The 15,935-nt window shown below is 43.4% G+C and overlaps 1 protein-coding gene across 2 annotated transcripts in view; it reads right to left on the minus strand.

Annotated features, from left to right (window-relative positions):
* Positions 1–15,935, minus strand: part of MARCHF2 (membrane associated ring-CH-type finger 2) — an 85,138-nt gene that overhangs the window by 22,810 nt on the left and 46,393 nt on the right. For both annotated transcript variants that reach the window (XR_004540317.1, XM_033954405.1), the window contains exons 3-4: positions 14,790–14,985; positions 215–424 (exon numbers count right to left, since the gene is read on the minus strand). Coding sequence is in view for 1 of the 2 variants with exons in the window: in XM_033954405.1 (XP_033810296.1) it covers positions 215–424; positions 14,790–14,985 (406 nt within the window). In the remaining variant the exon portion in view is untranslated. The remainder of the gene's footprint in view (positions 1–214; positions 425–14,789; positions 14,986–15,935) is intronic.

Genomic DNA, 15,935 nt, shown 5'->3' on the forward strand with positions numbered 1-15,935 from the left:
TTTCTGCAGTACTTTTAAGGCCTAAAGACTGCCATCTGCTGACCTTTGGCCAAACACCAGAACAGATTACAATCTTTAGGTATCAGTATTAGGATCCCAATTTTAGCTAATCTTGGCACTGGTGGGTTAAAATGTCCATATGGGCACTCCTATGTGGCATTGGCCAGACTGATCATCAAATGGACTGCAGAAAAGCTCGGTCATATTTACTTACCAATGTCCAAAGAACGTAGATAGTAAAAAGTGCTATAGTAAGTGCTATGAGTCCGACAGCCTCCAACCGGCTATTAAACTGTAAGTGATCCTGGGCTCCACGAAGACAAAGCCAGCCTGAAATAGCTGCCAGCGGTGTAATGAACAAAAAACAGACCATGTCACAGAACAGTGTTCTTTTCTCATTCCGAGGTCCTGGATCCTTCAGCCACTAAAGAAGAGAATGCAGAGGATAAAGAGATAGATTTTGTAAAGGCTGGTTCTAACTGTACTCAACAGTGGTAGTAGAGGTGGGGGGTGTCTTTTTTTAATTCTTTTCCCATTTTCCTCCTTCTGTCTTTGATGACCCTGGATGATGTGCCTTAACAGCTGTAGAACAGGGCTACAGGGAAACCTCCCACAAGCACCTCTCGCTACACAAATCATTAGTCAAGAGGGGTCTCTCATCTTCCACCCTCACCAGACCCAAGTACATTATCTCTGTGGCATATCCAAAGCCTCAGTATTGCTTATAATTGAACACAGAAAGAACATGCTAATAAAATACTTAGAATCAAGATATGGCACAGAACTAAAATAAAAAGGTACTCTTTAAAAATCTAAAGTCCCTAGACGTCCACCGTCCTCCCATATTGAGTCTTTGTGCTGCTTTATTGTCCTCCCTGTGTATTATTTAGTCCTTTGGTAGGGTGGGGAGGGGGAAGTATTGTTTAGTTTAGTTCAAGATAACTGGATGACAATGGTTGTATGGCTCTGTTCTTTTTCTTGTTGTTGTATTCTATGATTTCATCAATAAAAATTGTTTAAAAAAGTTAAAAGGAGACAGATTCAGAACAAATGCTAGGAAGTTCTTCGTCACTCAGAGGGTGGTGGACACCTAGAATGCGCTTCCAGAGGAGGTGGTAGGACAGAGTACGACATTGGGTTTCAAAAAGGGTTTGGACGATTTCCTGAAGGAGAAGGGGATTGAAGGGTATAGATAGAGGGTTACTATACAGAATATTAAATGATTAGGGAATAAAAGATTTAGGTAAACTATCATTTACAGTTCATGAACCTGGGGGGGCCGCCGCGGGAGCGGACTGCTGGGCACGATGGACCCCTGGTCTGACCCGGCAGAGGCAATGCTTATGTTCTTATAAGGATTCAGGGACAGACTTAAATGCACATGAGGCTAGTGAGATGCTGTGGGGTGATTTGAAATGGGCTGTACATGCAAGAAACCCCTCAAACATCTCGCAGCTGAAAGAATTCTGCATTGAGGAGTGGGCCAAACTTTCCTCAGACCGATGTCAGAGACTGGTAGATGGCTACAAGAAGCATCTCACTGCAGTTATTTCAGCCGAAGAGGGTAACATTAGCTATTAGGGTGTAGGGTGTGCTAACTTATTCCTCAGTTAGAATAAGCATTTTTGTGGATATCTTTTGTTTAGTGAGTAAATCAAGGAAAATTTGTGTTGATTACCTGCAATTACATCATTTTCTTTTCCAGAGATAAATAAAAAAAGATTTGACATCGAAATGTGAACATTTCTTAAGCAAGAACTGAATATTTCATGGGGTGTCCTAATTTTTTCACATGACTGTATGTGGGTGAGAGGTTTCCCTGTACAGGTACTACTATCATGTCGAGATGTTAAGGAAATAAAACAGAGGTCTCACAACCATTTCATACTGTGCCACTAGGACAAACCAGCTGAGAATCTGGCACACCACTTGGACAATAAGAATTATGTTTTTTCGTTGAAGTTTAAAGACCTGGCTTTTAAAGAAATATCTGATGACATCTCATTAATTTTGGTAGTTGATATCTTTGGTATAGAATATTTTGGTATATTAGGAAGGAAAATTATCTCTCCATCTTGCATCGCCGTTCTCCTGCCCTTCCCCGAATCTCTCCTGACGCATCGCCATTCTCCCGCCCTTCCCCGCCCAGCGAGCCCATGGTTTTAACCTGCGGGTTTAAAGCAGGTTAAAACCACAGGCTTGCAGGGCTAAAAACTAAAGTTTTAAGTTAAAAAAAGTTTTAAGTAAAAAAAAAAAAAAAGGTCATGTCTCAGACGGGCATGCGCAGACCATCTACAGATGCGCATGCGTGGGGATCGCTATGGGGCAGATGGGGGCGTTCCTCCGATTGCCCCCATCTGCATATTTTTCGTTCCTGAATTCATCGGACCTGCCATGATCGGGCCCAATCGGGCAGGTTAGTGAATCCAGGCCTAAATAAGATACAGGCAAACTAGGCACATGTCTAGGGCCCAAACATTTAGAAGAGCCCCGTAAAATGTGCTAATTCAGTGGTTTCCAATCAGTATACTTAGGTGGGGGGTGGGTCAGAGTTTTCATCATCCACAAAAATCTATCTAGTTTGCCCACTTGCTATGCACTGTCCTCTAGCTGGCAGGGGGAATAGGCAAGCAGCACCTGCCACATGATTTTGTCTAGCCATCTCAACAAAAAAGGCGAAGGAAGAGAGTGGCATTTCTGTGTTCTTCTCAGCCAGTAACAGAAGGAGTGCCCAAGCTATGTTCCCAATGGTGGCTGTTCGGCACCCTTTGCCTTGCTAACCTGGCTTACCACATTGCATCAAAGAGAAAAGAGAAGGAGATTCACAGTGAGGAGAGGAAAGGGTGATGCACGGAGGTGGGAAATATGGCATCAGGAGAGGGAAGTCTGTTTTTCACATCCCTTCTCCTTAAGACAAACTCTTATTTTACTCCTTTAAACCACACCCCCTATGATCAGATTCCTCCTCCTTTTCAGCAAAAATATTTACCCATACAAAAACATTTTAGTATTTGCCCCCAGTGAATCCAGGAAAGGCAGCTGAGAGGGCTCACAGAATATGGAGAACATTTTAAAAGCCTTGTGCAGTTATTGTACAAGTAGATATCTTTTGTTTGTGTAGCTTACATACATAGAAACAAAGAACATGACGGCAGAAAAGTGCCATGGCCCACCTAATGGCCCACCCCCTAACTACCTCCATGAAGAGATCCCACATGCCAATCCCATTTTTTCTTAAAATCTGGCACGCTGCCGGCTTCAATTACCTGTTGTGGAAGATTATTCCAGCGATCAACCACCCTTTCGGTGAAGAAATATTTTCTGGTGTCGCCATGAAATTTCCCACCCCTGATTTTCAACGGATGCCCTCTTGTTGCCGTGGGTCCTTTAAGGAAAAAGAGATCCTCTTCCACCTCGATACGGCCTGTGACATATTTGAACGTCTCGATCATGTCTCCCCTCTCTCTGCGTTCCTCGAGTGAGTACAGCTGCAACTTACCCAGTCGTTCCTCATACGTGTAAATACCAATTTTAGAAGGCGGGCATTTACATGCATACTTGGGGCTACTTTTACTAAGCTGCGCTAACGGTTTTAGCACATGAGCTGGCTTTTGGCAAGTAGCGCGGGTTTAGTGTGCGGGGCAATTTAGCGAGCGCTAAAAATGCTGGCGCACCTTAGTAAAAGGAGCTCTAGGTTTGGAAAGATGCTCTAAGTGGCCCCAAAATACAAGTCTACATCCCATTTAACAATGGAAATTACATGTATATTTTTAAAACTCCCCCATCATTTTATACCTACTCCAAGACTGAGCAGGAAACTGCTTACCCCTAAGGCATTTAAAATTATCTAGCAAGTGTAAAAAAGAAAAACATTATTTTGATTTGGCTGAGGTACTTATCTGTTGTTGCTATAGCTATGGGGTGCAACTGGGCTATCCCATCTCCTTACTGCAATATTTTATAATTATGTAATCCATATGTCTGTTGGTTGTCGATAAGTTTAAATTATGATCTTAATTTCATTTTAGGTATTTTATATATTCTATTTATGAGCACATTAAGCGCGCTAACCCTGCGCTACACGAAAAATACTAACGCAAGCTCTATGGAGACATTAGCGGGTAGCACGCGAGGCAATGTAGCATGCGCTAAGTGTGCGCTAAAACCACTAGCGAACCTTAGTAAAAGGAGCCCTAAATGTATTTTATGTAATTTTTTTTTTTTATTTATAAATTTTGAAATTACATCAAGTAGTCACTTGTACAGAAAGTAGGTTAGTAAGAATATAACTTATAACCAATATAAATCACAATCACAATCAACCTATTTAGATTTAAAAAAAAAAAAAAAAGAAAGAAAATTAATAAAGAAAGAAAATTCTTTTCAACTAACCAACTCAAGTCCTCAAAATAGATCCAAGATTACATTATGCGAACAAAAGAATATTATAATAAGAGGACAAATTACAGAGAGAACTGAGATGTGAGGAACAGCTTATATAAACTATTGAGCTATTGTTGGTTCCTCTTTATCCTGTTGATACAAAGCCAGAAAAGCGGTTAACTGTTGTGGTTCAAAAAAGACATATTTAACTGAACGGAAGCAAATAATACACTTGCAAGGATGTCTTAAGTAAAACGTCGCTCCCAGTGAAGTGACTCCAGGTTTCAATAATAAGAATTCTCTACGACGCTTTTGAGTTTCTCTAGAAAGGTCAGGAAACATTTGTATTTTAATGCAAGAAACTCTGTTTGTTTTCAAAGAAAAATCTCGATAATCATATTTATCTATGGCGAGAGCTACTGTCACAACCATTGTCCATTGTAGAGGGTACAGCTATCTCTCTGTCTGATGTTTTTAAAATTTCTGAAACATTCAGTGGTGTTTGATTCGATGTTTTAAATTGCAATTGAGCCCCAGCTTTATTTGGTAAGTAATACACTTGAGTAAATGGTGGTAGAGTTTCCTCAGAAGCTTACAATATTTCAATCAGCATTTCCCTAGGAGTGACCGTAGTTAATCTAGGAAAATTTATAAAATTATTATTCCTGGAATTATTTTCAAGTGTTTCCATTTCTTCCTGAGATTAATATTATCTTTAATTAGGGACTCTTGTACTTGTTTAGCCGTAAGCATATCTTGGTTAAGCTTTTGAATCGAAGCCTTTGAAACAGTTAAATCAGCGGTTAAATCTTTCAGCTCTCTAGAATGTTGAATCAATTTTCCCTCTATGTATTGGAAATTGGGACTGATAGTTTTAGTAAAATTTGCAATCAAATCCCATAATGAGTCTAAAGTCACTTGTGCTGGTTTCTCCCATATTGGCAACCTTTGCTGGGTGTAGAAATGCTCACCGTCCAGAGAGGAAAAGCTTTCCTGGTTTGATTCTGGCTGGATCCGGTTGCTTGTCCTACCCCGGCTTCTTCTGCAGTTGCTCCCTGGTCAGAGAGCACTGCTTCCTCAGTCTCCAATGTTGTTCTTACTGCCTCAGGGGAAAGTACCTCCTTCTCCGGGGTATCCTCTACCCCTGGAGAACTGGTAGACCGGGATCACAGAGGTGGAGTTCTCATGTCGGGGCTTAAGGTAGTTTCAAGCCCAGGAGAGACAACTCCAGCCTCGCTTTGACCGGATGCTCCCAACGGGCTGCCCTCCAACGCGAACAATGCTGTTCCCTGCATCCGCCGTAACAGCTCATCAAAGGACGGCAAATCAGAGCGCTGCAAGGCACCAGTCGCGCTCCTGCCCCTTCTCTTTGGCATCTTAAAGAGAATCGGGCTGCAAAGCCACCAAATCGGGGGAAAATGGTAAGATGACTGGAGCTTTCAGAAGTGTCGCTCTCAGAGCCTCTGTACCGCGGCCATCTTGGATCCTCGGTCTTTTTCATGTAATTTTTTTTAATGTACACTACCTTTCTGGTTTAATGAAAATGCAGTTAATCAAATTAAACAAACAAGCAAACATATTTCATTCAGCTCCTTAATTGGTTCTTCTTGTCTCTGTTTTGTGAAATCTGGCATTTGAGCATACAAATCTTCAAGTGATGCTATTTCTATTTTTTTTTTCTGTAGCATGTATAAGATTGTGAAATGAATGCTCCTACTGTACACATTTCCCAGCATCCTCATATACTCACTAAATAAAAAATAAACTATCGTTATTATCTCTTAATCGTCAAAATTCCTCTCTTTTCAAAAATCTAACACCTCCTGCTCTCTAGGACCCTTGTCCCTCTCTTTCTTCTTGTTCCTTTCCTATAACCCTTCATTGGAGTTCTTTTCTTCCTAACTCTGTAAACCGTGCCGAGCTCTACGCTTGTGGAGATGGCGCGGTATACAAACCTAAGGTTTAGTTTAGTTTAGTCTTCTACTCTTTTCCCCTGGTGTTCCCTTCAACCTTTCTCATTTAATCCATCTTTCCATAAGTGCGTTCAGCACCTGCCCCCTTGTGGTTAAACAAAGTCCATCTGTATAACAAAGACTGTAGCACACTCAGATGATATGTCAGTGCAGTGTTTCTTAATCTTTTCTTGTCCAAAGCACAGTTATATTAGCAGAAATGTTGTGCAGTACCTTGACCTCTGCAAAGGAAGCACTGTGGATACATACAATTTATATGGCCAAAAGAAAAACTAAAGAAGCACCAACAGACACATCTGAAGCTGGAAAAATTCAAAGGAAGTGGTTGAGAAAGAGAAAGGGGAACAGCTGCTATGTACAACACAACACAACATAATCCAGCTATCTGTGCCATTTGTGCTGCTTGTTCATTTCTGAGCTCCATGGCTAATGTGGTATCTAAGGAGGAGAGAGGAAGGTGCGACTACATGTGCCCATAAAAGAGACCTTAAATATTTAAGGAACATCTCTAGGGCCTCTTGCTGCTACAAGGCTTTCATAGTAGAACCCATGTGCTGATCTTGACCCAAATATCAGGCAGTGATGAAGTTTTCTGTGGCCCACTTGATCAGTGTTTGGAATGGCGATCTAGTGCACCAAGCCAGTGGAGTACCAAGGCCGGGATGGGCGGTGCACCCCAGGTGCAGGCCATGAGGGGGTGTTCCCAGCCTTGGAGTCATGGTCCAGGAACTTCCCCTTTGCACAGCTCGACCCCAAGGCTCTGTGAGGTTCCTGTGGCCCAGCATGTCTTCCCTCTTTTCTCTGCGCCAGTCCAATGTCACGCTGAATCACTACCGGCTTCGGCAGTGATTCAGCAACATTGCCCATGGCTCCCCTTCCGCTTTCCAACTACCATGGTCCACCTAGGCGGAAACAGGAAGTTGCATCATTGAAACAGACCATGGCAGACGGAAAGTAGGAAGGGGAGCCATGGGCAATGTTGCTGAATTACTGCTGAGGCCAACAGTTTTTTCAGCGTGACAGAAGGTGAGGGTGACATCAGACTGGTGTGGAGAGGTGAGAACATGCTGGGCCGAGGAGGAAGCCTCCTGGACTAACTGGGTTTGTTTTTGGATTTTTTAAGTACGAAGGGGGGTATTAATTAAGAAGTGCCAGATTGGGCGTGGGGGAGAGCTTATGGGGCCAGAAACAGGGGACAGAGAGAAAGAAATGGTGGGCAATGGTCTGAAGGGAAATTGGACTTAGGGTGGTGTGGAGGAAGAGGGAAAGAGATACTTTGAAGGGAGAATTGTTGGGAAGAGAAAGGGAACAATGATGGACCTGGGGGAGGGAGGGAGGCAGGCAGGGGGAAAGATGGGATGGGGGGCAGTTGGATCTGGAGATGGAAGGGAGGAATGCTTTAGGCCTGGGGTGGAAGCGAGAGAGAGATGCAGCATCTCTTTTTTCTTCCATCTCACTGTTCAGCATCAAAGGGGGAGGGAAGAAGAACAACAGAAAACAGATGGTTAACAAGACTAAGAATGCTATAATGCCCCTGTATCGTTCCATGGTGTGACCTCATCTGGAGTATTGCATTCAATTCTGGTCTCCTTATCTCAAGAAAGATATAGAGTTGCTAGAAAAGGTTCAAAGAAGAGTGACCAAGATGGTAACGGGGATGGAACTCCTCTTGTATGAGGAAAGACTAAAAAGGTTAGGGCTCTTCAGCTTGCAAAAGAGACAGCTCAGGGGAGATATGATTGAAGTCTACAATATCCTGAGTGGAGTAGAATGGGTACAAGATGATCGATTTTTCACTCCATAAAAAATTACAAAGACTAGGGAACACTCGATGAAGTTACAGGGAAATATTTTTAAAACCAATAGGAGGAAATTTTTTTTCACTCAGAGAATAGTTAAGCTCTGGAACCCATTGCCAGAGGTTGTGCTAAGAGTGGATAGCGTAACTGGTGTTAAGAAAGGTTTGGACAATTTCCAGGAGGAAAGTCCATAGTCTGTTATTGAGAAAGACATGGGGGAAGCCACTGCTTGCCCTGGATCAGTAGCATGGAATATTGCTACTCCTTGGGTTTTGGCCAGGTACTAGTAACCTGGATTGGCCACCGTGAGAACGGGCTACTGTGCTTGGTCTGACCCACTAAGGCTATTCTTATGTTCTTATGAGAGGGAGGGGGATTCTGAAAGTGGTGAGCCATGTGGATGATATCAAAAGGGAGATAACAAGATGAGTGAGAGAACAGTGGTAGAAATGTGGTAATGGGGAGTAGATAGAAGGAAATAAGAGGCTGGGAAAAGAGTGAGATGGGAAGTGGGAGAGTTACAGACTGAGAGGAGATGGAGAATTGAGAGGTAGCTCAAAATTTTAAAAGAAGAAGGGTGAGAAAGAGGGCAAGATTTGAGTGTACAAAAGCAAAAAAGAAAATAAAAAGTTAAGAAAGCTGTAAGAAAAAAATCAATACATTGGAGACAGGCATAAGGAGGGAATGGAACAAGAGAGAAGAATAAAAATGAACAACAGACACTGGAAAGAGAATTAATAGAAGATAGAAAAATAGAAAACATAGAATATGATGGCAGAAAAGGGCTGTAGCCCATCAAGTCTGCCCACGCTAATGACCCACCCCCAGACTTCACCCGGCTAGAGATCCCACATACATATCCCATTTCTTTTTGAAATCGAGCACGCTGCTGGCGTTAATCACCTGCAATGGAAGTTCATTCCAATGATCGACTACCCTTTCGGTGAAGAAATACTTCCTGGTGTCGCCATGAAATTGCCCACCTTTGATTTTCAGCGGATGACCTCTTGTGGTTGAAGGCCCTTTAAAAAGAAGATATCGTCTTCCACCTCGATGCGGCCCGTGATATATTTAAAAGTCTCAATCATGTCCCCCCTCTCTCTACCTTCCTCGAGCGAGTATAGTTGCAGTTTATTCAGTCTTTCCTCATATGGGAGGTTCTTGAGTCCCGAGACCATCCTGGTGGTCATTCGTTGAACCGACTCGATTCTCCGCACATCTTTTTGATAATGTGGTCTCCAGAATTGAACACAATATTCAAGATGAGGTCTCACCATGGATCTGTACAGGGGCATTATGACTTCGGGCCTCCGGCTGACGAAACCTCTACGGATGCATCCCACCATTTGTCTAGCCTTGGATGCAGCTTTCTCCACCTGCTTGGCAGTTTTCATGTCTTCACTAATGATTACTCCCAAATCACGTTCTGCCCTAGTCCTAGCTAAGGTCTCACCATTCAGAGTGTAAGTTCTGCACGGGTTTTTGCTGCCAAGGTGCATGACTTTACATTTTTTGGCATTAAAGCCTAGCTGCCAAGTCGAGGACCAATGTTCCAATAAGAGCAGGTCCTGCTCCATACTGTCGGGTAAGGTGCTGTTATCTACTATGTTGCATAGTTTGGCAGCGTCGGCGAATAGTGTTATTTTACCTTGAAGCCCTTGAGTCAGGTCTCTTATGTATATGTTGAAAAGGATCGGTCCCAAGACCGATCCCTGTGGCACTCCACTGGTCACCTCCGATGTATTGGAGGGGGTACCGTTAACCACTACCCTCTGGATTCTACCGCTTAACCAGTCATTGACCCATGTCGTCAATATCACTCCCAATCCCATCGAAGTCATCTTGCTCAACAATCTGCGGTGCAGGACGCTATCAAAAGCTTTGCTGAAGTCCAAGTACACGACGTCTAGAGACTTCCCCATATCCAGTTTCCTTGTAACCCAGTCAAAGAAGCTGATCAGATTGGATTGACAGGCCTTCCCTTTGTGAATCCATGCTGCTGGGGATCCTGTAGATTCTCCTCGGTCAGGATCATATCTAATTCTTGTTTAATAAGTCTTTCCATGAGTTTGCTCACTATTGAGGTGAGACTGACCGGTCTGTAATTCGCAGCCTCCGTTCTGCAACCTTTTTTGTGCAATGGAATGACGATAGCTGTTTTCCAGTCCATGGGGACTTTTCCGGTACTTAGGGAAAGATTGAACAGCACGGATAGTGGTTCCGCCAGGACATCACACAACTCCCTAAGAATCCTGGGGTGTAGATTATCCGGTCCCATGGCTTTGTTCACCTTGAGTTTTGATAGTTCGCCATGGATGCTGCTGGGTGTAAACTTGAAATTTTGAAACGGGTCTTCCGAGGTTTGCCTTGCCTGCAGTTGTGGACCGGTCCCCGGCGCCTCACAAGTAAAGACTGAGCAAAAGTATTCATTTAGTAGTTTGGCTTTATCAGAATCCGTTTCTGCATAGGTCCCGTCTGTTTCCCTGAGATGTACTATCCCATCTGTGTTTCGTTTCCTGTCGCTAATGTATCTGAAGAAGGATTTATCCCCTTTTTTAATGTTTTTCGCTAGTTGTTCTTCTGTTTGAATCTTGGCCTCTCTGACTGCCGCTTTGACTGCTTTAGACCTGGTCAGATAGTCTTCTTTTGCCACCCTGTTTCCTGTATGCTTGTAGGAAATAAAAGCTTTTTTTTTTTCCTTGACAAGATCCGAGATCTCTGCAGAGAACCACTGGGGCTTGTTCTTCCTCCGTCGTTTGCTTACTGTTTTTATATAGCGGTTTGTTGCCTCATGCAAGGTGCATTTCAGGATTGACCACATAGCCTCTACATTATTGGTTTCAGCTTGGTTTTGTAGCGCCTATTGACGAAGTCTCCCATGCGTTTAAAGTCAGTGCCCCGAAAGTTGAGGACCTTTGTTGCTGTGTTTGATCTAGTGAAGCCTATCTTGATGTTGAACCATACCATGTTGTGGTCGCTGGAGGCTAGTGTATCGCCTACCGAAACTTCTGAAACGCTTTCTCCGTTGGTGAGTATCAGGTCCAGTGTCGCCTGATCTCTGGTGGGCTCCAGCACCATTTGTTTGAGTCACGCCCCTTTTATGGAGGTTAAAAGCCTTCTGCTGCCGCTGGTAGTAGCGGAAAGTGTCTTCCAATCAGCATCGGGCATATTGAAGTCCCCTAGCAGAACCGTGTCCCCGCGTAAAGTGATGTTCTCAATGTCTTTGATTAGTTCCATATCCCTGTCTTCCTGCTGTTTTGGGGGCCTGTATACTACACCTAGATACAAGCATTTTTCGTTTCCTCTGGCCAGGTTCACCCAGAGTGATTCCCCAGTGTAGTTGACATCTGTGATTCTGGTGACTTTGATGTTATCTCTAGTGTATAGTGCTACCCCACCCCCTATCCTTCCCTCTCTGTCCCGACGAAGTAAGTTGTATCCTGGTATAGCCATGTCCCACCCATGATGATGGAAAAACCAAGATGATGGAAAAACAAAATGTCCAGACAACAAGGTAAAAAAAATTGTTTTATTTTGAATTTATTAACTGGAATATGTTAGCTTTGGGATATGTGAATCACAATTATTTTTGTATTGTATTCAGTGGCGTAGTCAAATACAGCTGATTTGGGGGAAGGACTGGAGCCCCAAATTAGTGGATGGGCACCAAAGTTTCTCCCCGCCTGAGTGCAATATATAAATACTTGAGCTAGTGGGGATTTCCAAGCCCTTCAAACAGAAGACATCTTCCTCCAGTCCAGCAACCAGAAATCTCCAAACTTTGCAGCTAATGGAAATATCCTCAAGCTGCCACTGCTTTCATGCATGCATGAAATCCAAGAAGGGCGGGAAGGCAGCAGCAACAGCCCTGCAATATTGCTGCCAGCTGCAGAACTTGGAAAGTTGGAGGGGGAGCAGATGGCTGTCAGTTGGTGAGGCTTGGGGATCCCTACCAGCTACAGCAAGGGAGATGTTCATTTTGAGGGAGCCTAAGCTCAAAGTGGGAGCCCAGCTTCCTCTCATGGTTATGCCACTGATTGTGTTCAAAATGAAGTACTTGCCGTGTTTAACTTTTTGTGGTTTCCAGTTCAGTATTGGCATTCATATTTCTATTTCTAATTTGCGATCCATCGCTCTATATTTGGTGCAGGTCTGCCTGTTTTGTGTGTGAAGAAGTAATTTAAAGGTGGATGGGAGACGGGCAGGTAGAAGAAGAGTCTCCTCCTTAATTTCTGTCCTGCTCCCCCATCCCAGCATGTCTAAAACTGACCCTGGGAGGGAGGGATGGAAAGCTGCTACACAGGAGGATAGGAAGGAGGAAGAATTGTTGGACATAGGCTGCAGGAAGGGAGGATGCAACAAAGAGGTACAAAAGGGTGAGAGGGAGAAATCCTACTTATGTGGAGGGGAGGGAGACATGCATGGAGAAGAGAGAGAGAAATGTTTAACACAGGGTGAAGGGCAGGGAGAGATAGTACATGGGGGGAGGAGTTAAAAAATGATCAGCCCTGGGTGTCACACATGCCCTAGGTATGTCACTGCACCTAGCATTGGCTCCCCTTGATCACGATTTAAGCCAAGCAACAATTTCACCACTCTTCCTCTTACAGAATATCAATAATTAAAGAATATGTATTTTCTGTATATTCCTTGCAGGTATCTTACAAACCAGAGGGCTTTATGGAAAAGAGGATTTGCTCACTACTGTCTTACCATTGACAGGCATCTACAAATGGCAAAAAAAACAACTAAAACCCAAGAAATAAATGGTCACCTATGATATAAACTAGTGGACCACCTCCTTTCTATAATCCCTAGTTATCACTGGATTTCCACTGTTCCTTCTCCTTAGGATTCTACTCTAAACAGCTACATTAAACGGGCATGGGAGCGGAGGAGTGAGGTGGCATTTGATCTACTGCTTCTACTCCCCTCTACCCAAGGGCTGACTGATTATTCAGGCAAATCAGGCAGACTCCGAAGACACAAAGCAATAATAGGTCTAGTACCCCACCTCATGATCCAGCATAATCTCCTTATGTCCTGTCCCAGTATCTTTCCATCTCCCCACCCCAATCTATGGCACAATCCAACATATCCACTTCCCTCGCCCCACCCATGGCTCAGCATCACCCTCTCTCTCAATTATTCCCTACTCCCCCCCACAACAGTCTATCTTAAAACTGATCTTTTGAGATTCCTAGCAGCAGCAATGAAAAAAACATGGGCTGCTTATGGCCTGCCCTCCAGCGCCTTTCTTCTGAACTATCCTGCCCCCTCTGACACAACTTCCTCTTTCTACATGGTCAAGACAGGTCAGAGGGAAGGCCCCTAGGGCCTGTAAGTGTTTTGAATGCTGCATCTCCGATACCAATGTTTGGTTGTGATGGTGTTTGCAAATTGTTGAAAGATATCAATATATAGACCCTAAATACTCCAGTATGTCCTAAATGCCACCAGGGCACCAACTTGTTTTCCCATGTTTTTTGGTCTTGGCCTAAAATAAAAGTCCTTTGGAGGGCTATTCTAAGATACTTAGAACGTATCTTTGGCCACTCCCTCCTGCTGTCCCTGGTAGGGTTTCTCTTGGATAAATATGAATCATTTTGTATACCTACCAGGAGACACTGGCTGCTGATTAGAAAGGCTGCAGTTCTGGGCAAAAAAATAATCCTTGGTGTTTGGATGCAATCAACCTCTCCTGCTTTCTGGGCCTGACGGAATCGTCTTCATGATTTGATGAGTTTATAACAAAGACATGCTCGTCTTAATTACAAATGAAAACGATTCTTGCAAATTTGGGATTCTTATATTCAATCTTTAGCACCTAGGGCTAAGAGTTTAGTCCTTAAGTCTTTTTAGACTTGGCTTTGGTAGCACAGTCTTGCAGGGGATCTCTAGGGTTGATTGACAGGTGTGGATGGTTGTGGATGAGTACGTGTGTGTGTAAACAGGGTGTGTGTGTGTGCAGGGGTTTATTTTCTTATTCTGTTTTACTTACATTATAGGGGTTCTTATGATTAGGATGCTGTTTATTGGGGAGTATAAGAGTCCAACTCTCTTAATTTTTCTTTTGTACTTGGATAAGTTTGGTTTTTGCTGAGTCCTTGCAATCGGTATCAGGGAGGGGAGCACTAGCTATGTCATAGGGTTTATTGTTTATGGAATGCACATTTCCTTTGGAATCTGTATTTATTGTGCGATTTGTTTATATTTTTTCAATAAAAATGATTTGACATAATAAAAAGACCTTAAAAAATACCCCTCTCATTCAAAATGCTCTGTTGAGTAACGTACAAGTTACTTGCCCCCTATTCCCCCCCTCAGGAGGGATTCCACTCTACACCCATAATAATATGAAAGCAAATAACTAACCAGAAAAAAAATATATATCTGATTCCTTCTGCTTTCATATCAATGTACTTCATGAGGCTAGCCCGCTCCCACTCTATCCCCTACACTGCTAGTCCCCCTTTCCCCATTATCATGCCTTCTGCTTCTATCCTCCTATTACATGGCCATCCTCTAGGATCCCCAGTATCCTAGGCAAGCCAACAGAGCATAAAAAGGGGTGGGATAAGTTTTTTTGCATGCAAAGTCTCAGAGTATATTCGTAACTAGAAACTGAAGCTACCTCTGTCAAAGGCCTTGGCTTCCGCTCCACACTGAACTCGGTATGGCAGAGCTCACAGTAGCTCGTATTGGATGACGACAGCCACTTCTCAAGGCAACTTTTGTGCACGGTCCCCAGTGTCCCTGTACAGTCACAAGGAGACAGCAGTCCTTCACCACCGCCACCCTCATGGCAGATTCGACAGATGGGACCATCACTAGACAAGCAGAGAAAATGCACTTTAATTAAGGGAGAGGTAAACACTCTGCTTCAAGTATACTTCCATTAAGATAGAATCAAGCCATCACAAGTACCTCTAACCCACAGATAGAACTTCATAGTCTCTAAAGGGCAGGACAGTTTAAGGTTCACGGTTGATTTTAGATTTAGGACATTCCGCTGAGAATTCACTTCTGCAAATTTCAAAGAGAAATTTTGTACCTGTAGAGTTTGCACTTATATCAAATATAGGCAGAGTCTGTGTGGGAAAATATTAATAAGTTTATTAGGATTTTATATACTGCCTATCAAGGTTATCTAAGCAGTTTTTACAATCAGGTACTCAAGCATTTTCCCTATCTGTCCCGGTGGGCTCACAATCTATCTAATGTACCTGGGGCTACGGAGGACTGAGTGACTTGCCCAGGGTCAAAAGGAGCAGCGCGAACCCACAACCCCAGGGTGCTGAGGCTGTAGATCCAACCACTGAGCCACACACTCCTCCAAATCCTAATGGGTACATCCCTCAAAAAATATTTCCCCTGGTAATGACCATTTCTCCTAAACCTAAAACTAAGCTTATGAAACCTGGCAGCAATATTTAGCTGTTAAGCCCCAGGGATTTACCTAAGTAACCCCTTAGCTATTCAAACAAGTTTCCTTGAAAAATGTCCTCTTACAGCTGGAACAATGGCAACATCATAACAGGGCAATTAATACACTAGAGCAGGGCTGTCCAACGTCAGTCCTCGAGAGCTGCAATCCAGTCGGATATTTTAGGATTTCCCCCAATGAATCTGCATGAAATCTGTTTGCATGCATTGCTTCCATTGTATGTAAATAGATCTCATGCAGATTCATTTGGGAAATCCTGAAAACCCAACCTGATGAGGGCCAAGGTTGGATGCTCCTACATTAGAACCATCGAGAAATATTAAAAGTGCTTAA

This window comes from Geotrypetes seraphini, chromosome 8 (assembly GCF_902459505.1).
Source record: "Geotrypetes seraphini chromosome 8, aGeoSer1.1, whole genome shotgun sequence".
NCBI lineage: Eukaryota > Metazoa > Chordata > Amphibia > Gymnophiona > Dermophiidae > Geotrypetes > Geotrypetes seraphini.